General features: G+C 42.1%; 1 protein-coding gene across 10 annotated transcripts in view; it reads right to left on the bottom strand.

The window, feature by feature from the left end:
- The window catches only part of LOC113029630 (uncharacterized), a 168,883-nt gene that overhangs the window by 140,329 nt on the left and 1,846 nt on the right, over positions 1–26,708 (bottom strand). For 5 of the 10 annotated variants that reach the window (XR_013911539.1, XR_013911540.1, XR_013911536.1 and 2 more), the window contains exons 2-5: positions 17,020–17,073; positions 16,895–16,921; positions 13,881–14,477; positions 5,541–11,659 (exon numbers count right to left, since the gene is read on the bottom strand). Coding sequence is in view for 3 of the 10 variants with exons in the window: in XM_080306786.1 (XP_080162912.1) it covers positions 13,881–14,477; positions 16,895–16,921; positions 17,020–17,037 (642 nt within the window). In the remaining 7 variants the exon portion in view is untranslated. Of the gene's footprint in view, positions 1–5,540; positions 11,660–13,880; positions 14,478–16,894; positions 16,922–17,019; positions 17,074–26,708 lie in introns of those variants that run through there. The other 5 variants (XM_080306786.1, XM_080306788.1, XM_080306785.1 and 2 more) reach the window with 3 other exon arrangements.

Here is a 26,708-nt window from a genome sequence, read left to right as displayed (position 1 = left end):
TTTATTGCTTTATATCTTGTTCTACTTTATCTCAAAAAGCCCCTAAAAACACTCAGTGATCACTGTCGGCCTCTCTTGGTCTTTATTACCACTAATCATTTTAAAGCTCAGTTTTTAAAACCTTATGATGCAACTACCACCTAACTTGTGCAGCAGTACATTAAAAACGAACCACTTATTATGGATGGATTATCTCAGTTGTTCTCCTGACTGAAGTTTGGCCTGTGTATAGCATCCTGCTATGTGATTGCTTTTGTCCCTAACCACCAGAATCCCTCACGTTAACTTTTATCAAGTGGAAAAAAGTTAGTGTTCGTCCTTCAGCTTCACTGTGCTAATGTTATGCTAACGTACCTGTGTCGCTAGCGATCGCGTAGCACAATATATAGCAAATAGTCCAACTTCAGTAACCCTGCAAACATCACTGCTGTTTAGTTTTCCGTCTTCATTTATGTTGAAAGTGATAGCATGGCTGTACATTTTAATTTGTTTCACTAATATCTCAGTCAGAACATGCTATATCATGCTTAGGTGGAAACTAGCGAGCTAACTTCCTGCTAACTTCTAACTCTGTTGAATTTCATAAATTCGGTTTTCATGATGCCTGGTGTGGAGATACAGAAATTATTTTATTGCTGCCATATAATCTGCATCATTATAATTGCATTAATAACATTCTTTACAGCATTATTTCATCTAATAATATTTTTCACAGTATTGATATTGCATTACAGTTGTTTATTGAAGATGTCCATTTGAGGATCCTTCCATTATGTTAACTTTTATTACAAGTGCGGTTAGAAGTATTTTATACACATTGCATATCTGTGCTTATTTTGAGTTGATGTTCGGTTCATTAAGGGTCTTAAGCTTCACTGGCGTGACTGTCCAGGTGATACATGCTGAGGGAAACTAGAACATAGAAGGATGATTGCATGCATGCTTAAAATACATATAACACATATAATCTAGGAATGTGTCCGGCCTGAGGCCTTAACTCATTTGGTGTCTCACTATATTTTACTCTACTTGCCAACAGATGACCAGAGTCAATAATTAGCCCCAGAGACCCTGAGGGCTTGAAGCTTATTACCTTGTATGGAAGGTGTTATAGAAAAGAGAAGTTCTATGTCTGCTTATAGCCATTAAAGATGTACAAGATGCACCATTAACTGTGACTAATGTCTGGAACCTATTTTAATCTGTCATTCCCACTGCTTTAGTCAGAAGACATATGTTGATCTTTTCTCCGGGCTGTTAATAAACTCATCGTTTGATTGCACTTTCCTGGGGCCTCCGTGGTTTGTGACACTGCTCTAGATTGATTGATTTTGCGACACTGGATGTTAGACTTAATTGTTACACCTGGCGGAGCAGCAACACTGATCATTTTATTACAGATGAAAGAATTTAGACAGTTTTTAACTCTCAGTATGCCGCAGTGTTCGTTTGACTTTGGGACCTGAAGAGATGGAATTTAGGACCCAGATAACTCGCGTGGCTCCTGACTCCATCAAGCAATGTGCCTTCATAACTTACCAAAGTCGTACTAAAACATTCTTTGAAAGATTTCTGCACGCCATGTGCTATGTATAATCGGTCAGTAAGCACAACCATAATTCATACAAAGCACACTGTCGATTTTTAAGAAAATTAAAGGATTTTAAGTGTGACTTTAAAGTGTGTAAAGTACATTATATAGAAGAAAGAATATACTATATCGTCATATATATCATTACCGCACATGCTTCAAATTATACCGTGATATAGATTTTAGACCTTATCGCCCAGCCTTAAGTGAATCCTGCTTGTGTCGTGTTATTCAGGATTGCAAACCGAGCAGTATTCACTGGCTTTCAATTTGTTGTGTTTGTGGATATATTACTGAATTTAATTCTCCATAAAATCATCCCATTCTCCATAAGATTAAGGTCAACCATTGAACGGCATACATTTTAAAGTAAAGGCTTTAAAACAGAGTTAGTACAAACATCATTAATGTCACATAACTTTGTCGACATGTGGCCACCAACAATACTTTAATGTTCTTCATTATTAAGCATTTGCACATACAGTGGGGCAAAAAAGTATTTAGTCAGCCACCGATTGTGCAAGTTCCCCCACCTAAAATGATGACAGAGGTCAGTAATTTGCACCAGAGGTACACTTCAACTGTGAGAGACAGAATGTGAAAAAAAAAAAAAATCCATGAATCCACATGGTAGGATTTGTAAAGAATTTATTGGTAAATCAGGGTGGAAAATAAGTATTTGGTCAATAACAAAAATACAACTCAATACTTTGTAACATAACCTTTGTTGGCAATAACAGAGGTCAAACGTTTACTATAGGTCTTTACCAGGTTTGCACACACAGTAGCTGGTATTTTGGCCCATTCCTCCATGCAGATCTTCTCGAGAGCAGTGATGTTTTGGGGCTGTCGCCGAGCAACACGGACTTTCAACTCCCGCCACAGATTTTCTATGGGGTTGAGGTCTGGAGACTGGCTAGGCCACTCCAGGACTTTCAAATGCTTCTTACGGAGCCACTCCTTTGTTGCCCGAGCGGTGTGTTTTGGATCATTGTCATGTTGGAAGACCCAGCCTCGCTTCATCTTCAAAGTTCTCACTGATGGAAGGAGGTTTTGGCTCAAAATCTCACGATACATGGCCCCATTCATTCTGTCCTTAACACGGATCAGTCGTCCTGTCCCCTTGGCAGAAAAACAGCCCCATAGCATGATGTTTCCACCCCCATGCTTCACAGTAGGTATGGTGTTCTTGGGATGCAACTCAGTATTCTTCTTCCTCCAAACACGACGAGTTGAGTTTATACCAAAAAGTTCTACTTTGGTTTCATCTGACCACATGACATTCTCCCAATCCTCTGCTGTATCATCCATGTGCTCTCTGGCAAACTTCAGACGGGCCTGGACATGCACTGGCTTCAGCAGCGGAACACGTCTGGCACTGCGGGATTTGATTCCCTGCCGTTGTAGTGTGTTACTGATGGTGACCTTTGTTACTTTGGTCCCAGCTCTCTGCAGGTCATTCACCAGGTCCCCCCGTGTGGTTCTGGGATCTTTGCTCACCGTTCTCATGATCATTTTGACCCCACGGGATGAGATCTTGCGTGGAGCCCCAGATCGAGGGAGATTATCAGTGGTCTTGTATGTCTTCCATTTTCTGATGATTGCTCCCACAGTTGATTTTTTCCACACCAAGCTGCTTACCTATTGTAGATTCACTCTTCCCAGTCTGGTGCAGGTCTACAATACTTTTCCTGGTGTCCTTCGAAAGCTCTTTGGTCTTGGCCATGGCGGAGTTTGGAGTCTGACTGTTTGAGGCTGTGGACAGGTGTCTTTTATACAGATGAGTTCAAACAGGTGCCATTCATACAGGTAACGAGTGGGGGACAGAAAAGCTTCTTACAGAAGACGTTACAGGTCTGTGAGAGCCAGAGATTTTCCTTGTTTGAGGTGACCAAATACTTATTTTCCACCCTAATTTACGAATAAGTTCTTTACAAATCCTACCATGTGGATTCATGGATTTTTTTTCACATTCTGTCTCTCACAGTTGAAGTGTACCTCTGGTGCAAATTACTGACCTCTGTCATCATTTTAAGTGGGGGAACTTGCACAATCGGTGGCTGACTAAATACTTTTTTGCCCCACTGTAAATAAGTGACATAATACTCAGTACTTCCTTTTGAAAGTTTACTCCTCGGCCACCCACTTCAGCCGTCACACGTATTTTCGTGGCAAAATTATCCACATCCTCCACAGCGCTATGAATTGTGGGATATATGGGACCATGAAGTCTACACCAGACCACACTTCAAATTTGGGGCCATCGTTGGCGCATTGGTCGACCGCATTTGGAGTACCACTTCGAGTTGGGACAGCTGTCGCTGTGACGTAATTGGTCTCCAAATGCGCACTACGAAGAGTGTGGTTGCTGGATTGGAACACAGCCCTAGGGACTTGCAGCGGAGCTTGGGCCCAGGCACGGCTAATGATGTCAAAATTAAAGACCGGATTGGAAAACTACTTGGTCTCCGACTGATGGCGTACCACGAGTACGGAAGTATGCACAAGTACGCATAAAATGTCATTTCCGGGATAAAACCGCAAAGGATTGTAGGTGCGAGTGGCAAGCGGTACTAGCGCAGAGAGGCTTTCACAAGTAAAGTCACACAACGATAAAAAGAAACATGAAGAATGGGAATGGGAAGAAGCTGTTGCATTATTGTTGCATTAACTGGCAAGGGCCAGTTGCATGACAGCCGGAAGCCGATGGGTAAAGAGAACGGTTTTTATTGGATTCCGATGTGGAAGAGAAATTGTTCAAGCCATGTTTCCGAAGTAACAAAGAGTCGACGAATGTCGACGTAATCATGGCAGCCCTAGCTGCTACCACAGCAAGATTTGATCAGTTAAGAAAAAGAGAGCAATATCAATACAGCCACGAAAAGTCAAGCATATATGTGCCCAAGTGTTGTATTGAAGCAATCAAGTGATGAATAACGTTTTTCCAGTAAGTTGTTTTGATATGTTTTTTTTTATTGCATTGTTGATTATTTTTTCACCGAAGCAGCTAATAAAGTATGACGGAATACAATTTAGCCTCTTTTTTGGAAGATTCTATAATAGAATGAAACAATAATGCCAGTTATAAATAAAGACAAATTGAATGAATTACGAAACTCATTTTATTTCTATTAGATCTGAAAATGTTGTGTAACACTACAACCTGAAACAACAATTAGATTGCGTTGGCCTGTACAGGAGATAAAGGACAAAAATGTAACAACAGCTGTGAAATGGAATAGTCCAAATCACCAAAGTAAACTGGACCTGGGCTTGTTGCAGGGATCTGAAGTCACTAAACATTTTGTGAGTGTATGCACTCACACTTAGGACCATATAATAGTAAATATGTGCGTGATGAAAGCTGGGCAGCAGGCTAACGTCCTTACTCCACTCTGTATGCTTGTATGGGTCTGACTCTTTCACTCCTCTGATTTTGTTCCTCTTTTTTTTTTTTTTTTTTTTTTTTTTTGCCTTTTCGTGAAGTCTGGCTTTGTACGGACCTGCCGTGTTCACATATATGTTTTTGGGGCAAATAAAATGCAAGTAGGGATTAGGACCGCAGAATGAATGATCACCGGTGCTGGAAATGCTAGCGCTTGATGGAGTTTTTTGATTTTGTTGCCATGCGCCAAAGTCACGTGGTCTGTCAATCTATATTGAGACAGGCCCATAGTGATATGAAACGATAGATGTTTTCCTATCGTCAACCGATATGTTTCGTTATAACGAGCAGCCCCACACCATGGTTTGGACTCGGTGTGGCCGTGGGCCGCTGTAAGCTATCGCGTCGCCATTCCAAAAATACACTGCAATACACTCTCTCTCTCTTCTCTCAACGTGTTCACATTAAACCGTGAACAGACACCGAGGAGAGCAGCAGAAGACCTCATTCAGGAGCTAAACTCAACATGAACTGAACTCACAGTAAAGTTAGCTCGGTGCTTACCTTTAGATGAGCCCACAAACCGAGAGAAACTCCGCGATGAAGCTGCAACTCTTTCCAAACACAGGAAACAGATCAGCGTGAACCGACGTGGTTCACGCTGATCTCAGCTACTAGCCAGGAGACAAGGGTGGGCAGATGGCTGTAGATATCGATACAAACGTTGGTAGTGGTATATGATCGGTACTTCGGTTTTTTTTCTCCTCAAAGTTCAGTACTTTACTCCCGTTTCATGAAAAAGGAGCTCTTTCTGCTCGTCTCCTCTGCGGTACACTTTACTCCGCCCCCTTAGTTCCTGCTCTGCTGTTATTCGTTTCTGTGCGGTCACATGATGGAGCTACGCTGAGAAATCACATTTTTGAGATGAGAGCGTGAGAAAGAGTATGGAACGCCAGGACTGCCATAATGAATTAATTAAATACACCATTAAATAATTAATTAAATTTGGAATTAATTAAAAGAGGAGCCCCATGTGGAAATACTTTATGGCTGGAAGTGAAAACACTGAGATAAAAACAAATCTAATAACTTCATACTGTCACTGGGTTCAAACTAAAGAAGTGCTCACGACAAATCATGAGTGAATGAAACCGTGACATAATAAAATGTTTGTTAAAGCAACCAAGAATGTCATCTTTGTGATAAGTTTGGTGTGAATCTTTGGTAATTCATGGGGTTTGCTTTGTCTTTGTCGGCTTTCTCACCCGATGGCACGTAGACCAACAAAGCTCAGAATGGACTGCAAAAAAAAAAAGTGCACATGTAAAACTGCAGTGTTAAGTGATGCGGTTGTAAAGTTTGAGTGCACGTCTCTGGTTGGCAGTATTAAGGATGATTTTTGTTAAAATCATATTGATATGACCCCGTGAATTATTCGTAGATGACCATTAGATTAGTTTGATGGGTTAACACAGAGAGCTGAAGATATCGTGGATATGCTGACCTCGCTCCGTGGTATACAGGGCCGTTTACCCTCATGATTAATATTCACAATAAAAATATTAGCCGAACATCATGAAGTCTGTATGTGTTTCATACTGTCGAACAACCTTTGTACAGTTAAAGCCAGCAGTTACTACATGATGGAAACACCAACGTTATTTCTTTTAATACAGTTTGTGTTTCGGTGTGTCGGACAGGGTCGTCTGCAGTACGGGGGCCCCACAGGGAACGGTTCTGGCTCCGTTCCTCTTCACCATCTACACTGCAGACTTCTCCCACAATTCCACCCAGTGCTTCCTGCAGAAGTTCTCTGATGACTCTGCAATAGTCGGCCTCATCACTGATGGGGACGACAAGGAGTACAGAGGACTGACTCAAGACTTTGTGGACTGGTGCCAGCTGAACTACCTCCAGATCAACGCCAGTAAAACCAAGGAGCTGGTGGTAGACTTCCGCAGGCACAAGCATTCTCCACTGCAACCACTGAACATCCAGGGTATGGACATTGAGGCTGTGGACAGCTACAGGTACCTTGGTGTTCATCTGAACAACAGACTGGACTGGACTCATAACTCAGACGCCCTCTACAGGAAAGGGCAGAGCAGGTTGTACCTGCTGCGGAGACTCAGGTCGTTTGGGGTGGAGGGCCCACTCCTGAAGACCTTCTATGACTCTGTGGTGGCTTCTGCTATCTTTTATGGTGTGGTCTGCTGGGGCGGCAGCATCTCTGCTGGGGACAGGAAGAGACTGAACAGGGTGATCCGAAGGGCCAGCTCTGTCCTAGGATGCCCTCTGGACCCAGTGGAGGTGGTGAGTGACAGGAGAATGGCGGCTAAGCTGTCATCCCTGTTGGACAACGTCTCCCACCCCATGCAGCAGACTGTGACAGCACTGAGCAGCTCCTTCAGTGGGAAACTGCGGCACCCACGGTGTGGGACGGAGAGATTTCGCAGGTCTTTCCTCCCCACTGCTGTCAGACTCCACAACAAAGACTTTAACTGAACAAACACACACATCCACACATGTGCAATAACACTAAGTGCAATAATCCTTTCTGGCATCGTTGTATTTTTACTCAGTTGTATATAGCATTCGTATTCTATTTTTATCTTATTGTATATTTTTATTCTATTTTATTCTACTGTATATAGTATATTATTTTATTCTATTCTGTACAGCTGTGTACTGTATTTATTCTTATTGTATTCTAATTTTTGCGTCATAACTTTTGCACTGTCCACTCCTGCTGTGACAAAACAAATTTCCCACGTGTGGGACTAATAAAGGTTATCTTATCTTATCTTATCTTATACACAGGTCAGGCTGAGTATTCAACAAAAACCCAAAGATCAGATGTTAAAGGGCCTGTATATGTATAGCGCTTTACTAGTCCGAAAGGACCCCAAAGTGCTTTACACGTCCAGTCATCCACCCATTCACACACTGGTGATGGCAGCTACATTGTAGCCACAGCCACCCTGGGGCGCACTGACAGAGGCGAGGCTGCCGGACACTGGCGCCACCGGGCCCTCTGACCACCACCAGTAGGCAACAGGTGAAGTGTCTCGCCCAAGGACACAACGACCGAGACTGTCGGAGTCGGGCGAAGGCCAAGGCGAACTCCCAACTCTTGAGCCACGATCGCCCCGAAATAATCTGATTTTTTTGCTCTCTCTCCTCCTAAACATGTTTTTAATGTTAGTTATGATTCAGAACTGGCGACTTAAACATTTATGACACATATGAACATTATGAAATAAAAACCTGATAAATATAACCTCAGTAAATGAAGTCAGTGTACTGCGGGGGTTATGGCAGCTGAGTACCGGGGCCTGCGCTTTGAGGCGAGCGGGTCTCTCGCACGCTTTGCCGTAAGACTGGGCTGGGCAGACATCTCCGAAATCATCAAAGCACTTTTGCAAAGAGGCTGTATCTTGACAAACCGACCAGACACATGAAGATTAAACCGCTACATTCTCAGCTAAAAAAATATTACAATGGTATTTGGTGACACACAAACTGGGTTTTTCAAAGTTCAGTTCTCTTAGTTTCCACATGCCGGTTGTTGATATCCAGTAACGCCTTCTAAAAACAACGGCCACCAGGCTAAAGCAATGGTTTTGACTTGATTAGCGTTAACCCCGGTCCCTGGGTTTGATGGGTGAGGTTGACAGATAAAATAAATTCATGGTAAGACATGAAGAGTCAAGTGTGCCAAAATGAATTAATTAAATACACTATTAAATAAGTATTGAAATGTCTCAATAATTAATTAAAATGTGAAATAAATAATTAAATGTGTCAAAAGTATTTGTTTAATTAATTATTTACAATTTTCATTAATTATTTACAATTTTCATTAATTATTGTCAGATTTTGAGTGAAAAACCTCCTTCCATCAGCAAGGATACTGATCATAAAAGGTGGCTGGGTTTTATAGCATGACAATGATCCCAAATACACCACCCATTTTGATAAACATGTTATTGCAAACCATTGTACGTGATGGCTTAAGTTATTTAATTTCACTGAATATGTGACACAAGCTAAAGTAGCATTATATTTTTATGTTTAAGACACGATGATGTTTCTAAATGTAACGGCCTTCATTATAATTAGTTCTCATGATGTCGACGCTGAGCGATCCTGATGGTGAACTTGGAATCTGGTCTTAGAAGTCTGATGTCATTAGCCGTTTCCGGGTACAAACTCCACTTCAGGTCCCAAAGTCAAATGAACACTACAGCATCATTATTTATTTTCTTTTTCTTAATATATATAACTTGGCCTACCCTTTTTAGTTTTGTTAATATTGGCAATAGTGAGAAGTGTTATTGTTGGGCTTGTGAAAACAAAGTGTATATAACAAAGTATTGAGATTAACTTTTGTTATTGACCAAATGCTTATTTTCCATCATTATTATATGTTATCCAAAGCAGTTAGAATCACATTCAGTACATGTACACCAAGCTACTGTTTTTCTAACAATTACCAATGATTTGAATATCAGAGCAAGAAACTTGTGACAGACAAAATATGAAGCACATTTTAGTTGACTAATGGAAGTTTGTGGGTGCAAACAGAGGCTCAAAAATCTGGAGGACAGCCACAGCTAGAGTGAAAGAGAACCAACACTGACAAGCAACCATTCACCACACTTCTGCTCAAGCAGACATGGTACATATCAAATATTTAAAATATTCCCTCTCGCCCCTTGAATGTCCTGCGTAGTATCTTAGTTGTTCCTAGGACTGCACACTACTAGACAAGGGTCTCTGATGGTCCCTAAATTGGGATACAGCCAGGGAGTTCATGCTCGGACACATACACGCCCACCACTCGCTTTTGCTCAATGAGGGACTGGAGCATGTAAGACGTGCTGTTCCAGCGCGTGGGAACTCGGCACCTGTGATTAACCCCTTACCTGCCGCTCAAACATAGACATTTCTCAGACCGGTGTATCGGTCCCCGTTATCGGGGGACTTGTAACGAGTACTTTAGAAAATGTGGTGTTGAGGCCGATACCAGATACCAGTATTGGTGCATCCTTGCTTACCATAGTGATTATAGTCAGGTAAAAGGAGAGTCATTTTCATGACACTAAAAACTCTTAAGCTCAATTTACCCTTCTGTACATAATAATGTCCTTATGGATTATGAAAGCAGTCTGATTAATCTCACTTTGGTTGTTAGAAAGCACAGCTTGTTTGCAGTTTGGAAGGAAAACTCATCCGTTTAGCATCTTAAACACACCCTTTGCAAACTTCATACCTACAGCAAGGTTTTGAGATAAAATTTTATGACCTTATTTTCCTTGAAGAGAATTTCAGTTTATAATAAGCTGCAGGAACCCTGTTCAGTGTGATCGGAGAACAGCCAAGTCTCCTCTGATAAACCTCCACCTCTGCCACTGAAAACAGTTGATCTGAACCTGAAATCATGGCTCAAACTACACATTTTTCACATCAAACTGTTTAAGAAAACACTAGACAAAGCATTAGTTATATTTGATGAACTCTAAGTGTATCAGGATTTCATAACACAAACTTCAAATCAACAAGAAAACAGCTGCAGAACATGTGAATCAAAATACATTCAATAACATGTGGACTTCAAGGATAGCGTAAAGACACTAAAGAGAAACTAGGCAACGACAGGTTTCAAAATCTTTAAAATGGTCATTATTCCCTCTATAAACAAGTACTTTTCAATAATCCAAATTGTAACTTTTGAACCACCAATTCTATATTTGGATATTTTCTAATATATTTGGTTTTCTGCAAACACTGTCCAATGGGTATATAGTACTGCAGCAACTGTAAGCCCCTGCTTACATGTTTGTACCGAGTAGGAGATGCTCTGTATGTTATTGTACATCTGTATAACAACAATAAAGGGATTCTATTCTATTCCAGCTTCCTGGATGAAACATTCAGGATTATATACACTGCAGGCCCAGAAATCAGAGCTACCGCATCAGATCCAAGTGTGACATCAGCTGCACTCTTTACAGGAGACTCCAGCTGAACTCTGTGGAGCCTGATCTCAAGGTGTTTAAGTCTGACCCTGAAACCAGAAGAGGATCTTTCTGTCTCTTCAGATCCATTGTGATCCAGTGATTTCAGTCCTGCATGATCACGCTGATGTTTGCACAGAGCAGATAATGAAGTGAATGATTTTGCACATTGGTAACAGTGAAACAGTTTATTTACAGCGTGGGATCGTTTGTATTTGGAATTTGAACTGAGATTCCTGAAGCTCTTGTCATACTGGTCACAGCTGAAATTCTCTTCCAGTGTGTTTGTTCATGTTTGCTACGACCAGATGATTGCGAGAAGCTTCTGTCACAGTGTCTGCACTTGTATGGTTTCTCTCCGGTGTGGACTCGTTTATGCACTTTAAGGTCACCTGGAGTGGTGAAGGATGACCCGCACTGGTCACAGACGTGCTTTCTGACCCCACTGTGAATGACTTCATGGTTTTTTAATTGACTCGGTGTGGGGAAGCCTCTCCCACATTCTTTGCAGTAGTTCATTTTGTCTCCAGTGTGTCTACGTTGATGTATTGTTAGGCTCCATTGATTACTGAACATTTTTCCACAAAGGTCACAGTGAAAGTTTTTCCCACCACCACAGTGATGACAGGGTCGAGAACTGGATCCATCTGTGCCGCTCTGCTTCTAAACAAAGACACAGAGACGGTGTAAGTCAGCGAATTCCTTCAACATTTTTATCCTGAACATCGCCTGAAATAAAGAGCATCTCTGCCCACATCCAATACATTTTACTGTTTACATTATAACGCTCAGCTTACTGGACAAAATAGACTCTTCATTTGTAAGTAATCTACCTAATGGGAATGGTTAAACACCTAGATGCTCTACTCTGGATGCTGCAAGATACTAACCCCAAGCTGCTCTCCGATTTATCCATTGGAGTGTGAATGTTAGATAGAAAGGGGAGGAGCTTTTAAAACGTTACTTTTTCCATCATCAGGAGTTTCAATAGATTTGTGTCAGATTTGACTGAATATTCTGTACATGAAGTTTTCATGTCTTATTTAGCTTTGAACCATTGTATACTTCCCTTTGTTTGCCTTATATGACCTATTGTGCAGAAATTTGGGCGCGCGCGCACACGCGCGCACACGCGCGCGCGCACACACACACACACACACACACACACACACACACACACACACACACACACACACACACACACACACACACACACACACACACACACTTTTTAAATTGCAAAAACGAGCTATTGGAATAATAAATAAAGTTGGATTTAAGGAGTCCACCAACCAGTTTTTGTAGGATCATCTATGTTAAAATTCATGGACATTATACATTCTAAAACTTTAGAAATAATGTATCTAGTGATGAAAAAGAATGTTCCAATTTGTATTTTAAGTATGTTTAAACTAAGAGATGGAAAATATGATTTGAGGGGGTCTTATAAGTTTGAAATACCTAAAGTGAGAACCAATGTTACGTATAGATGTGTGTCAGTTTTGGGAGTGAAATTGAATACTTGAATGGACATTTCAGTTACTGTATGATTGACTACTTTTATGTAAAACGATAATCTGTGTTCTCCAATAGTTGATTCTGTTCATCTGGACATAATGTTTCTCCCAAGAAACGTTTCATCACTCATCCAAATGACTTCTTCAGTCTCAGCTGACTGCAGGTTTCCCCAATCTTATAAACATACATTTGCATAATGACTGAAAACAGCCCACTGAGGAACAAATGGGCTGGGAGGTCAGTTCCTTAATCTTAATTATGCAAAGTCTCATGACCATTGATCAACAACCACTGATCAAAGACCACTGATCAATGGCCATGAGTACCATTCACAGAGAGTTGGGGAATGGCTGCAATCACAGCATTGTAAGATGGTGACAGATGTACCCTTAGGCCCCCTCTTTGATTCAGAGATGGTCTGTCCCTTTTCACGTAAATGGCCTCCTTGACTCCACCCTCAAACCAGCGTTCCTCCCTGTCCAAGATGTGTACATCCTCATCCTTGAAAGAGTGTCCACTGGCCTGTAGGTGTAAATAGACCAGAGGTTGTTTGGTTTCCCCGATGTATAAATCCTGGCAGTCCTCCTGGCGCTTAACAGCGTACACTATGTTACTCTGTTTGTGTCGGGGGACCCGATCCTTGGAGCGGACCAATTTTTTGTGCAGCGTGTTTTGGGGTTTAAAAGCCACAGAGACCCGGTGTTTAGAAAAAAATGTGTCTCAACTGCTCCGATACTCCTGACACATATGGGATCACTACAGGTTTTCGCTTAGGCAGCGGTTGTCCTTCTCTCCTGGATCAGCTGGAGCTTTCTTTAGGTGCTTTTCCAGCTTTGACAAAAGTCCAGCTGGGATAAACACATTTACTCAATGCATTCTTTGGTACATCTTTCGCCATCTTACAATGCTGTGATTGCAGCCATTCCCCAACTCTCTGTGAATGGTACTCATGGCCATTGATCAGTGGTCTTTGATCAGCGGGTTTTGGTCAGTGGTTGTTGATCAATGGTGATGAGAATTTGCATAATTAAGATTAAGGAACTGACCTCCCAGCCCATTTTTCCTTCAGTGGGCTGGTTTCAGTCATTATGCAAATGTGCTGTTTATAAGATTGGGGAAACCTGCAGTCAGCTGAGACTGAAGACGTCACTCGGAAGAGTGACGAAACGTTTGTCCCACAAAACGCTACGTCCAGATGGACAGAATCAACTTTTTGGAGATTTACCTTCCTGGATGATTGAGAATGCATCAAGACAATAACCTGTGTTGTTGTTGACCAAAATAAATTTCACTTCACTTTTGAAAATTAAACTACATTCATTTAATACTTCAAAATAACTGCAACTGTAAAAATATAAATACATACCTCACAGTAACTGCACTTGTAGAGTCTCTTTCTGGTGTGAATTTTTTGGTGTTTTTTCAGCGAACGTGGCTCTTTAAAAGCCTTCTCACACAGGTCACATTTGTAAGGTCTCTCCTCAGTGTGGGTAAACATGTGGCTCTCTAAATCTTTTGAGTTCACAAAGACTTTTCCACACTGATCACAGCAGTAAACATCATTTTTGGTGTGAATGCGCCGGTGAACATTTCGGTGCCCTGACTGGGTGAAGGTTTTTCCACAAATGTCACAACCGTATGGCTTGATTCCAGAGTGAACAACTTGATGAATTCGTAAGTACCTACTGTGAGCAAAGGCTTTACCACAGTGATCACAGCTGTATGCTTTAACTCCACTGTGGATGACTTGGTGTGATTTTAAGCTTCCATCCTGGGTAAAAGACTTTCCACACAATTCACAGCTGTAAGGTTTAACTCCACTGTGGATGACTTGGTGTGTTTTTAGGCGTTCAGCCCGGGTAAAAGATTTTCCACACAACTCACAGTTGTGTTTTTTCTCTCTCTTTCTTCTGTGAGGTTTGTCGGCCTCCTGAGAGCGCTGACTTCTGGCTCCATGTTGGTCCTGCAGTGACAGAGATACAAACAGAAGCAGTGTGTGAAATACAGTCGTGGAACAAACTGAAACTCCATTCAGGGTTTATATGCCGTTTTCAGTGTCAAATTCAAGCACTTTAAGCACTTTCAAGGTCCCTTTTCAAGCTTTTCCAGCACCCCCTACCCCCCCCCCCAAAGAAAAAGAATGCGAATTTTAATTCTCATCACCTCAGTAAGACCATGTGGGAATAAAAAAAAAATCATCCTAGGTGAACTTAAACACCTTTGTAACCCCTTTGTTAAGACATAGAAAAACGCACCACACAAAAATACTGCAAAAGGAACGGTCGCCTTATATACATAGTGTATAAACTCAAAATGCACATTTCACTTACAACTAAAGATGTGAAAATGTGAATAAACCAACTTGTTAGAGATATTCTTCTGTTGAAAAAACAGAAAAAATAAAAGAAAGAAATAAGTCTTATCAGTGGATAATGATGCTTCTTTCCTGTGTGACAAAAAAAAAAAAAAAAAAAATAGGAGACAGATGTTTGTTTCTCGCCCTATGACAGCTGGGATAGGCTCCAGCGCCCCCCGGGACCCTGAAAAAGTATAAGCGGAAGCGAATGGATGGATGGATGTTTTTTTTTAAGTTCATTTCCAATAAAACAGTTTTATTGCTAGCTACATTGCTGTCTGTATTATTGCTAAAGTCCTAAATGATTACCTTTAAAGCGTTTGTGCTAATAACATCATGTACAGTCACACAGGCATGGAGAACAGCACTGACTGGGAGAGGCGTTAAATAGATCACATAGTTCAATTCAACATATTCAACAAGACTTGAAGAATGCACAAGCATTTACTTAAAATCTTTTTAATTTATCATCTGTGATGTTATTATGTACAAGTCCAATGTATTTTGTTCATGTCCCCAAATAAACAGGCAGCCTTAAAGTATGAAATATTCATATACAAGTTACTTTAAAAAAAGTCATTAATTACTAATTACTTAGTCAATATTGTATTTAAAATACTTATCTAATTACTGTGTCAGAAAAGTAACTTAATTGCTAAATAAATAATTTAACTAAATACTTCTTAAAATCCCTATAAACCTTGAGTGGGCAAACAATAGAAATTAAACTCTTTAAACAATAAATAAAGTTTTTTAAAGACGGAGACTGTACAGTACGCAGAGGTAGCATCTCTTCCACAATGTAGCCTGCAATCATCTTTTTAAGCTCACCTTCAGACGCTTTCTGTGCTGCTGAAGTAAAATCAGGTTTTGCCTGCTTAGCAGGAGTTGCCGCGGTGTTATCCGTGGATGACGAACAAGAATCACCCAGAAGTGTTCGTCTATGCTCTCGTGTCAGGCGCTTCAGTAGATTACTCGTGCTATTAACAGCAGCCGATAGTTTTTTCTCCCCAGGACATAGCTTACATTTCACTGTAATGTTCTGGTCTGCTTGTTTCAGAAAAGTGAAGAGACGGGAATATGTCCATTTCATAAAACAGCCACTCGCTTCAGCCGAGTCCGACATCTTCCGCTTTAGAATACGACTGTGCAGCAAACTGGCGCGAAATGACGTGCACCTACACTACAGCGATTGAGTTTACTTCTACGTTTAGAAAACAAATTACTGAAATTAAATAATGATATTCAGCGAGTTTAATTATTTTACAATGTAACGAAAGTACATTTAACAGTAATTAGTTACTCTACTTTTTCAGTGGAAAAGTAATTTAATTACAGTAACGCATTACTTAGTAACGCATTACACCCAACACTGATAATTGACACACAAAAGAAAACAATGACTACACTACACACTAACTACACAAGATGACACACTAACTTGAGACTCCAAATACGGTAAAACGTCACAAATCTCTCACGTATCAAAACTCTCTCTCTCATTCACTGGTCATTCCTAAAACTTCCCCCTCTTCCCAAACAACCAGATGCCACATGTTGCCATATAATTTTTTGATTGGTTGAAATGGTATATTTTCCCACCAATAGGGAAGGAGTGCTTTTCCTTTTTTTCCCCAATCACAAGCAAAGCGTGTTTGCTAGTAGTGATGGGATTTCCGGCTCGGCTCACTAAAAAGAGACGGCTCTTTCGGCTCCCAACCTGCTCTTCAGGTTGTTTGATGGTTTAATTAATTTATTATTAACAAAAATATAAAATTGTGCAAAAAAAGAAAAAAAAAAAGAAAATTACTACAGTGGTTTTATTTATATATGTGGTGGCCCCTAGAGACAAGGCACGTACAAACTCCAAAACACATTTCTAGCGTTAACTGACCTTCCAAAACAGAGCTACCTAGATCACTTAAATTACACAATTGAAAGCATATGTGTATCGTGTGTGTATTTATACACAAATGCTCATATATATTCAAATAATAAAAAAATTAAAAAAAAAGTTCATTTACCTGTTTACCACACACCAAATCCCTTCCCTATGAATTCAAACAAGGATGGAAGAGATAAAGCTGCTGTTAACATCCAGCTGTGCACACAGTTTCAATAACAGTGTAACTGAGATATTTTTCCTCACCTTTTGAGTTGAAGTCATTGTTTCCTCTGAAGTGGCTGAGCTGAGTCCAAATGGCTGAAACACACAAAACGACGTATATATATATTTTTATTTATATATATATATATATATTTTTGTCAGGGATAAAATACATGTATATTCTTTCTATACATCTCTCATGCACACATACAGTTTGTAAAATCCTCGTCTGGATTCTAAAAATAACGTCTCTGTTAGGTTTTGTATTGTTAATTGTCATTTATGCTTAGAAACATCTACTTATATATGCTTAGAGTTTTATAATTAGTTGTAGATTGGTAGAGGCTTGATCCTTGATAGTCTGCAAACTTTGTGTGCATTAGAGAGCACGAGAGAGGTCGTACCTTGTCTTATTGTTTTACGGTAGGATTAACGTAGCTACGTCTGTTCTAGTCTAAGTGCTTTTTGTTTAGATGAACTGCAGGACTTCCTCACCGTGTTATCTAGGGTGAACCATCTAGGGTGAGGGGGAGGCTACCCTCTTCCTGACACACACACACACACACACACACACACACACACACACACACACACACACACCTCTTTGTTTGTATGTAGACGTCATATGTTAATGAGGTCTCCCTCATGCATGAGTAACAAGAAGAACTTTGCCTACTTCGTGTCTTGCTTGCTGTGTAATTATATTGCCTTCAACGTTCCAGCGAATAGGTTCAAGCTACAAACCTATCAGTCTCTGTGAAGGTTCTCAGGCATCCAGATTGTGGTAATTTAAGGAGCTTACACTATGCCAGCCAAAAGACTCGATTTTGCCACATTTCCACAACTGCTGCCCATAGTGGAGCTCATCACAGCCAGGGAAACCACCATAAAGATTAATAAATTACCACAACCTAAATCAGAACAAATCAGGACCAAAGTCTCAGCCACTGCAGTGCAAAAGTTCCTACATCAAACCTTATAATACAAGAAGAGAAAGCAGTCACATCCCTGAGAAAAAGACAACTGTTGTTCGTAACACATTGGATTATCAAACAAAAATTACTACTCTCCTCAGTGGCAACAACAACAAAAAAGTTTAGTTCCCTATGAATTCAAACATGGTGATAGAGATGGTTCTCACAAGCTAATCTGACTGTATAATGAACAGACAAAAAATGATCCCTGTTGTCAAATTCAAATTCAAATTTATTTGTCACGTACACAGTCATACACAGTACGATATGTAGTGAAATGCTTGGACAACTGCTCGTGACCTAAAGAAAACAAAAAAGGAAAGGCTATGAATAAGATAGGAAATAAATATGAAAAATTAAAAAGGGTAAATTTAACTAGGAAGGAATAAAATATAAATTAAGGTTAAAAATGAAATAACTGTAGAACACAAATTAGAATGAAGGGTAAATTTAACTGGGAAGAATAAGATAAAGATAAATATATAAATTAAAGTTGAAAATAAAATAACTGTACAACAAAAGACACAATACACAATATAGAACTATATAAGAATGTATGAAGAAATCTAAATATAAATAAATATATACACAATAACAGCAGCTGTACAAGTATTAACCGGAAATGAAGAATATAGTGACCAGTGTTGTGCAAAACCAAAGTCCAGAAAGTCCAGTGTGTGTGTAAGAACCATATGTGTGGGTCAGTACTGTGTGGTGGTGTGATTGAGAGACCGTATCGCCTGCGGGAAGAAGCTCCTCCTCAGTCTCTCTGTGTTGGTCTTCAGGGAGCGGAATCGCTTTCCTGACCTCAACAGAGAGAACAGTCTGTTGTTGGGATGGCTGAGGTCCTTCACCATCTTCCTGGCCTTGGTCCAGCACCGCCTGCTGTAGATTGAGTGCAGGTCAGGGAGCTCGGAGCGGATGGTGCGCTCAGCTGACCACACAACCCTCTGTAGAGCTCGTCTGTCCTGCATGGTGCTGTTCCCGAACCAGGTTAAGATGTTTCCCATCAGGATGCTCTCTATGGTGCACGAGTAAAAGTTCCTGAGCACCTTGGAGGGCAGTTGGAAGTCTCTCAAGCGTCTGAGGTGGTAGAGACGCTGTCGGGCCTTTTTCACCACGGTGTTGATGTGACAGGACCATGACAGGTCCTGCGTGATGTGAACTCCGAGGTATTTGAAGCTGTCCACTCTCTCCACTGGGCACTCGTTGATGACGGGGGTCTGGTAGTTCCTCTCCTGCTTAGTGCTGAAGTCCACTATCAGCTCCTTTGTCTTACTGACGTTTAGAAGGAGGTTGTTCCTCTGGCACCAGTTCTCCAGATTCCTAATCTCCTTCAGGTAGGCCGTCTCGTTGTTATCAGAGATCAGGCCCACCACGACGGTGTCGTCAGCAAACTTGATGATGGTGGTGGAGCTGGTAGTGGCCACACAGTCATATGTGTACAAAGAGTACAGCAGGGGGCTCAGAACACACCCCTGGGGGGCTCCAGTGCTGAGAGTGGTGGAGGCTGAGACATGTCCGCCCATCCTTACTGCCTGTGGTCTGCCAGTTAGGAAGTTGGTCTTCCTTTCACCCTCTACGCTGCAGACCTCTCCATCAACTCCCCATGCTGCCACCTACAGGTGAGGACTGTGATGAGCCCTCACCTGTATAGGTACCTGGGTGTTCACTTGAATAAACTGGACTGGAGCCACAACACTGCGGCTGAGGTCATTTGGAGTCCAGGGAGTGCTTCTAAAGACCTTGTATGACTCTGTGGTGGCATCTGTCATTTTTTACAGTGTTGCATGTTGGAGCAGCAGTTTATCGACAGATGAGAGGAAGAGGTTGGATAAACTCATCAGGAAGGCCAGCTCTGTTCTGGGATGCACCCTGGACCCAGTGCAGGTGGTGGAGACAGAAGGACTCTGGCCAAAATAACATCTCTGATGGACAGAGTCTCCCAGCCCATGCATGTAGATGTTGCTGCAGAGCTGCTTCAGTGCCAGACTGCTGCATCCTCGATGCATGAAGGAGTGTTTCTGCAGGTCCTTCCTCCCTGCAGTGTCAGACTGTACAATCAACACTGCTCCCAACAAACATAGATGTTTACATCAGCGCTGTAACTGCACTATTTTATCAATCGATTCAAACTACAACCCGGGTTTGCCTCTTATCTGTATTTAATTTTAGTAACTGTACAGTACTCTGTTTTTGGTAACTATTGTCCTTGAAGTAAATTTGTTAAAAAATTGTGTATGTTTCTGTTCTGTGTCCTGTTTGTTTGTATATGCGTTTTTCTTCCTACTGTTACAACCAAATTTCCCCTTGTGGGACAATTAAAGGATTATTCCATTCTATTCTAACAATGACTGGTTTTGGTCTTTACATTCCACATCGCTGGCATTGCATCTTTCAACATGTTTCCGGGTGGCAGTAATGAACTGAACAACATTTGAATCTGCTCCAGTTGCTATATGATAGTCAGTAGATCTGCTACAAACTGGAGATCATATGCAAGTTTTGCAAATTAAATCATGAATATTCCTAACTTAGCATTAAAAAGAAAGTTTTCTAACTCTCCTCCACACTCAAAAACAGATGACAAACCAACTGACACACCTGTGTCACTCACTTTCTTAAATCCACCCACTCTCACAGGGTCGACTCAATCACACTGGGTCTATTTATTACTAATCACAGTGTAACTAATCACTGTAAATTCACAGTAAATGCCATCTCCTTACAAATATTTATTAAACTGTATATAACTACCAACTCTCTTTGTGAATATAATTTGGCATTTCTTACTGATGTAAATAAATACATAATGATTTCATTCAGTTTAAAGGTTTATTTGCAAGACGCAAAAAGAGAAAAAATTGAAAGTTACAAATGTATTGTGTATGAAACAAATTCAAACGTCGGGAAGATGTGTGTAACAGGTTACTCTGGCTGTAGACTATGGCACTTGGCCACAGGTGGCGCTAGTTGACTCGACACCATTTGAGTGCACTAGTGATGGGAATTCCGACTCTTTTTAGAGAACTGGGTCGTTCAGCTCGACTCACTACAAAGATCCAGCTCTTTTGGCTCCCAACCAGCTCTTCATGTTGTTTTGTTGCTTTAATTAAATTATTATCAACAACAATATAAAATAATGCACAAAATGAATTACTAATTTAAAAAAAAAAAAAAGTAGTTTTACATATATGTTTATTAGGGCTGCCACAAACGATTATTCTGATAGTCGACTAGTCACCGATTATTTTTGCGATTAGTCGACTAATCAGATCATCATCCATTGGACGTAAAACGTACAGCTTATTGCACCAGCAGCATCTGCTCTTATATAACTATCATTAGCTTACAGCTTTAAGTGTTTCAGGTCTGTGCTAACTAAAAATAAAGACAAGATGATAGTTTACTGAATTTAAATGAAATTTCCAGATTGTTTCAGTGGAGTTTAATAAACTCAGCTGTCTGGTCCTTGCCATCTAAAATATAATAGGACACTGGAGTATATTGAGTTGTCTGCTTGACGTTTATTCAGCTGTGTAAAAACTATAACTTTAATCTCAGCCAAACCGATTTACTCAGGAACAAATAAAATACTGAAAAAAGCCAAACAATAACATGTTTAAGTTATCTAAGTGACTCATATATCATGTTTAACCTGAGTAACGAAAGACGGCGGTGGGTTTGAAAACGATTTGCCGGGAGTCCGGTGTTCTCACGGCTCTAGTGAGCCTTGAACCCGGGCTAGGTATTGACCTGTTGTGTAACAGACGTCTCCAAAAACGTCGGGACGCTTTTGAAAATATGTGGTGTCTTGATAAACTGAGCAGATATTTGAGGTTTACACAGCTACATTCTCGCCTGAAAATATGTTAAACGTTTATTTTGTGACCCAGAAAGTATAATAAGAGTAATATTAAAACTAAGTAGTTGCCGCTATTGTGGGAAACTGAGCAAGGCCATGCTATGAATTCTGCGACACAGCTTCTTCTTCTTCGGGGTTTAACGACAGCTGGCATCCTTATACATGCAGTGCTGCCATCTTCTGTTTCAGTCCGTTATTACACTTAAATTCTACTACTTATTCCTGCGTCTTTTGGGCTCTTACAAAGTTTCAAACGTCACGTCGACTATTAAGTCAGTCGTCAACGATTTTGATAGTCGACGTAATCGTGACTAGTCGACTAATCATGGCAGCCCTACTGATTATGATTTTATACATACATACATACATACATACATACACATATATAAAAAAACACCCAGCACGCCCCTGCGGGCGGTTTATCCTTCAAGCTCGGGTCCTCTACCAGAGGCCTGGGAGCTTGAGGGTCCTGCGCAGTATCTTAGCTGTTCCCAGGACTGCGCTCTTCTGGACAGAGATCTCCGATGTTGTTCCCGGGATCTGCTGGAGCCACTCGCCTAGCTTGGGAGTCACCGCACCTAGTGCTCCGATTACCACGGGGACCACCGTTACCTTCACCCTCCACATCCTCTCGAGCTCTTCTCTGAGCCCTTGGTATTTCTCCAGCTTCTCGTGTTCCTTCTTCCTGATATTGCTGTCATTCGGAACCGCTACATCGATCACTACGGCCGTCTTCTTCTGTTTGTCTACCACCACTATGTCCGGTTGGTTAGCCACCACCATTTTGTCCGTCTGTATCTGGAAGTCCCACAGGATCTTAGCTCGGTCATTCTCCACCACCCTTGGGGGCATCTCCCATTTTGACCTCGGGACTTCCAGGTTATACTCGGCACAGATGTTCCTGTACACTATGCCGGCCACTTGGTTATGGCGTTCCATGTATGCCTTGCCTGCTAGCATCTTGCACCCTGCTGTTATGTGCTGGATTGTCTCTGGGGCATCTTTACACAGCCTGCACCTGGGGTCTTGCCTGGTGTGATAGACCCCAGCCTCTATGGATCTTGTGCTCAGAGCTTGTTCTTGTGCTGCCATGATTAGTGCCTCTGTGCTGTCTTTCAGTCCAGCTTTGTCCAGCCACTGGTAGGATTTCTGGATATCAGCCACCTCCTCTATCTGCCGGTGGTACATACCGTGCAGGGGCCTGTCCTTCCATGATGGTTCCTCGTCTCCCTCCTCTTTCTTGGGTTTCTGCTGCCTGAGGTATTCACTGAGCACTCGGTCAGTTGGGGCCATCTTCCCAATGTATTCTTGGATGTTCCTTGTCTCATCCTGGACTGTGGTGCTGACACTCACCAGTCCCCGGCCCCCTTCCTTCCGCTTAGCGTACAGCCTCAGGGTGCTGGACTTGGGGTGAAACCCTCCATGCATGGTAAGGAGCTTTCTTGTCTTTATGTCAGTGGCTTCTATCTCCTCCTTTGGCCAGCCTATTACCCCAGCAGGGTACCTGATCACGGGCAGGGCGTACGTGTTGATGGCCCGGATCTTTTTCTTACCATTCAGCTGACTCCTCAGGACTTGCCTGACCCTCTGCAGGTACTTGGTGGTTGCAGCTTTTCTAGCGGCCTCTTCATGGTTCCCATTCGCCTGCGGGATCCCCAAGTACTTGTAACTGTCCTCTATGTCTGCAATGTTGCCTTCTGGTAGTTCAATCCCCTCAGTTCTGACTACCTTCCCTCTCTTTGTTACCATCCGACTACACTTCTCCAGTCCGAACGACATTCCAATGTCATTGCTGTATAGCCTGGTAGTGTGGATCAGTGAATCGATGTCTCGTTCACTCTTGGCATACAGCTTGATGTCATCCATGTACAGGAGGTGGCTGACAACTGCTCCGTTCCGTAGTCGGTATCCGTAGCCAGTCTTGTTAATGATCTCACTGAGGGGGTTCAGGCCTATGCAGAACAGCAGTGGGGACAGAGCATCTCCTTGGTAGATCCCGCACTTGATGGTGACTTGTGCTATGGGCTTGGAGTTGGCCTCTAGTGTTGTACGCCACATCCCCATTGAGTTCCTGATGAAGGCTCTTAGGGTCCCATTGATCTTGTACAATTCTAGGCATTCCAGTATCCAGCTGTGGGGCATTGAGTCATAGGCCTTCTTGTAATCAATCCAGGCAGTGCACAGGTTGGTCAGTCTGGTCTTGCAGTCTCGGCTGATTGTTCTGTCTACCAGTAGCTGGTGTTTTGCGCCTCTGGTATTCTTGCCAATTCCTTTCTGTGTCCCGCTCATGTATTGACCCATGTGCCTGTTCATCTTAGCCGATATGATGCCTGACAGGAGCTTCCATGTAGTACTGAGGCAGGTTATTGGTCGGTAGTTGGAGGGGACCGGTCCCTTCTTGGGGTCCTTGGGGATCAGGACCGTCCGGCCTTCAGTTAGCCATTCCGGGTGTCTCTCGTTAACTAGCAGCTGGTTCATTTGTGCTGCCAGACGCTCGTGGAGTGCAGTTAGCTTCTTCAGCCAGTAGGCGTGAACCATGTCGGGCCCTGGTGCTGTCCAACTCTTCATACTGGAGACCCTTTCTTGGATATCTGCCACTGTGATGGTTACTGGACCCTGTTCAGGGAGGTCGCTGTGGTCTGCCCTCAGATCCTCTAGCCACTGAGCATTGCCGTTATGGGTTGCATCCTTCTCCCATATGCTCTTCCAGTATTGCTCCGTCTCCAGCCTTGGTGGTGCTGTTCTCTTATTGTTCCCTTGCCACTGAGAGTACACCTTTGCTGGTTCTGTGGAGAACAGCTGGTTTATTCTCCTGCCTTCTATCTCTCTGGTGTACCTCCCCAAGCGGCTGGCCAAGGCTGTGAGTCTTTGCTTGGCAGTTTCCAAGGCCTCAGGTATGGACAGCTTGCTGTATTTCTTAGGCACCTTATTCGTCGCACCTTTCTGCAACTCCGTTAGTTGGCTAACCTCTCTCCGTGCTACTTTGATCTTGCCCTCTAGCCTCCTTCTCCATGGAGGGTACTGGCCCTTGTGGCTGTTCAACTTGTAGCCAAGCATCTCACTGATCACTGCTGCCGTATTGTAGATCAGCTTGTTAGTGTCGGTAATCGTGGTTGTAGGTATTGCCCGTAGTGCTGCATTAACATCATCTAGCAGACCTTCTGAGGGTACTTCACGTAATCTTGGTAACCGGCTACGGGGGATCCAGGTTTCAAGCTTGGCCATGATCCTATTTTTCAGGTCAGTTCCTCTCGCACTCAACGATCCTTCTCCTATCACACTTGGGGCTATGTACCCAATCTCGGGTGGGGGTGATGATATCTCCCCCCTGACCTGGCGTCCTGACTCCTCCTTGCCGTAGCATTTGTGTTGTACCTCGTCAATCTCTAGCTGTGAGAGCAGTCCCTTCTTTCGAATGTTGGAACACTGAGCTACTAGTTGTTTCGCCGTCATTGTGGATGTTGGGTATCGAAGAATCCATAGGTCCCTCATCCTATTCATGTAGCCCCTTCCGCCGGGGTTACTTGCGTAGTAGCATTCCAACAACGCCCTGTTTTCGTCCCTTGCCCACCGATGCCTTCTTGTTCCAGTAGCCCACTTTTCGTCAGGGTGCCCTGGTTCCTCAACACCTGACGCGGACCTTGTTGATCCGGGCGACGTCCGAGCCGGCATGCCTTCATATTTATCTGTCTCGCTCATGTCTGCGGTAGGCTTGCTTAGCATAGGGGGTCTAGCCTTAGGACCCTTACTGGATACAGACGCCCCAGGCAGGAATCGAACTTGCGACCCTCTGCTCCAAAGGCGTGTAGTCTAACCACTACGCTATCCAGCTGCTATATATATATATATATATATATATATATATATATATATATATATATATATATATATATATATATATATATATATATATATATATATATATATATATATATATATATATGTATGTATGTATGTATGTGTGCTAGAGACAACGCATGTACAAACTCCAAAACACATTTGTAGCATTAACTGAACTTCCAAAACAGAGCTACCTAGATCACTTTACACAATTGAAAGCATATGTGTATTATTTGTGTATTTATACACAAGCACTCACATATATTCAAATAATTAAAAATAAAATGTTCATTTGTGGGTTTTGATAATCGATTAAAATCGATTCTGGCTTGGATAACGTGATATCGATTCATTAAAATCCTGAATCGATTTTTTAATATAAATTTATTTTGCCCTCAGGTGAAACCTCACAAAATTTCAACAACCACCAAACAGCTAAAACAGGAAATGACAGCAGGTACACGGATTCTGCACAAAGACGTAAACACAAAGCGCGGACCGGTGGATCAGAATCAGTGAGATGTCGCCTTTCTCACCTGACGGCACGGACACGGTCGGGGCTGAAAGCCGACAGCTCGCTGATTCTAATGTTTCGGCGGGTCCGCGCTTTGTGTTCACGCCCTTTTTGCGCTGATTCTAAAGCTGCAGGTTTTATCTCTCACCAAACAATACTGACCGAACCAGCAGCAAAGGAGGTCCAAACTACGCTTCCCATAAACTTCGCCATGGATTCCCTCTTAGTTTTGCCGTTTTGCTTCCACCATGATAAAAATCACACTTCATGCACAGCTCTCTCTCTCTCTCTGTACTTCATTCCTTTCTAAAAATCTGTTTTCTGCATTATTGGCTTGCTTGTTACGCACAAGTCTACCGTTGTTTACAGCGCTGTCGGCCGCTGTTTTTTTTTTCCTTTTACTTACTTTCGAGCTTAGCGGTGTCTCTAATAAAACCGCTGTAAGGTCAGAGGTAATGTTCATGTGTTGATTAATGGTTTTCTTTTGTTTTTGACGTACTGCAGAATATTTTTATAAAATCCCAGGCCAGGAAAATCA

Source organism: Astatotilapia calliptera, chromosome 9 (assembly GCF_964374335.1).
Source record: "Astatotilapia calliptera chromosome 9, fAstCal68.1, whole genome shotgun sequence".
Taxonomy (NCBI): Eukaryota; Metazoa; Chordata; class Actinopteri; order Cichliformes; family Cichlidae; genus Astatotilapia; species Astatotilapia calliptera.
Note: the sequence above shows the minus strand (reverse complement) of the source record. Positions and strands in the feature narration are given on the sequence as shown.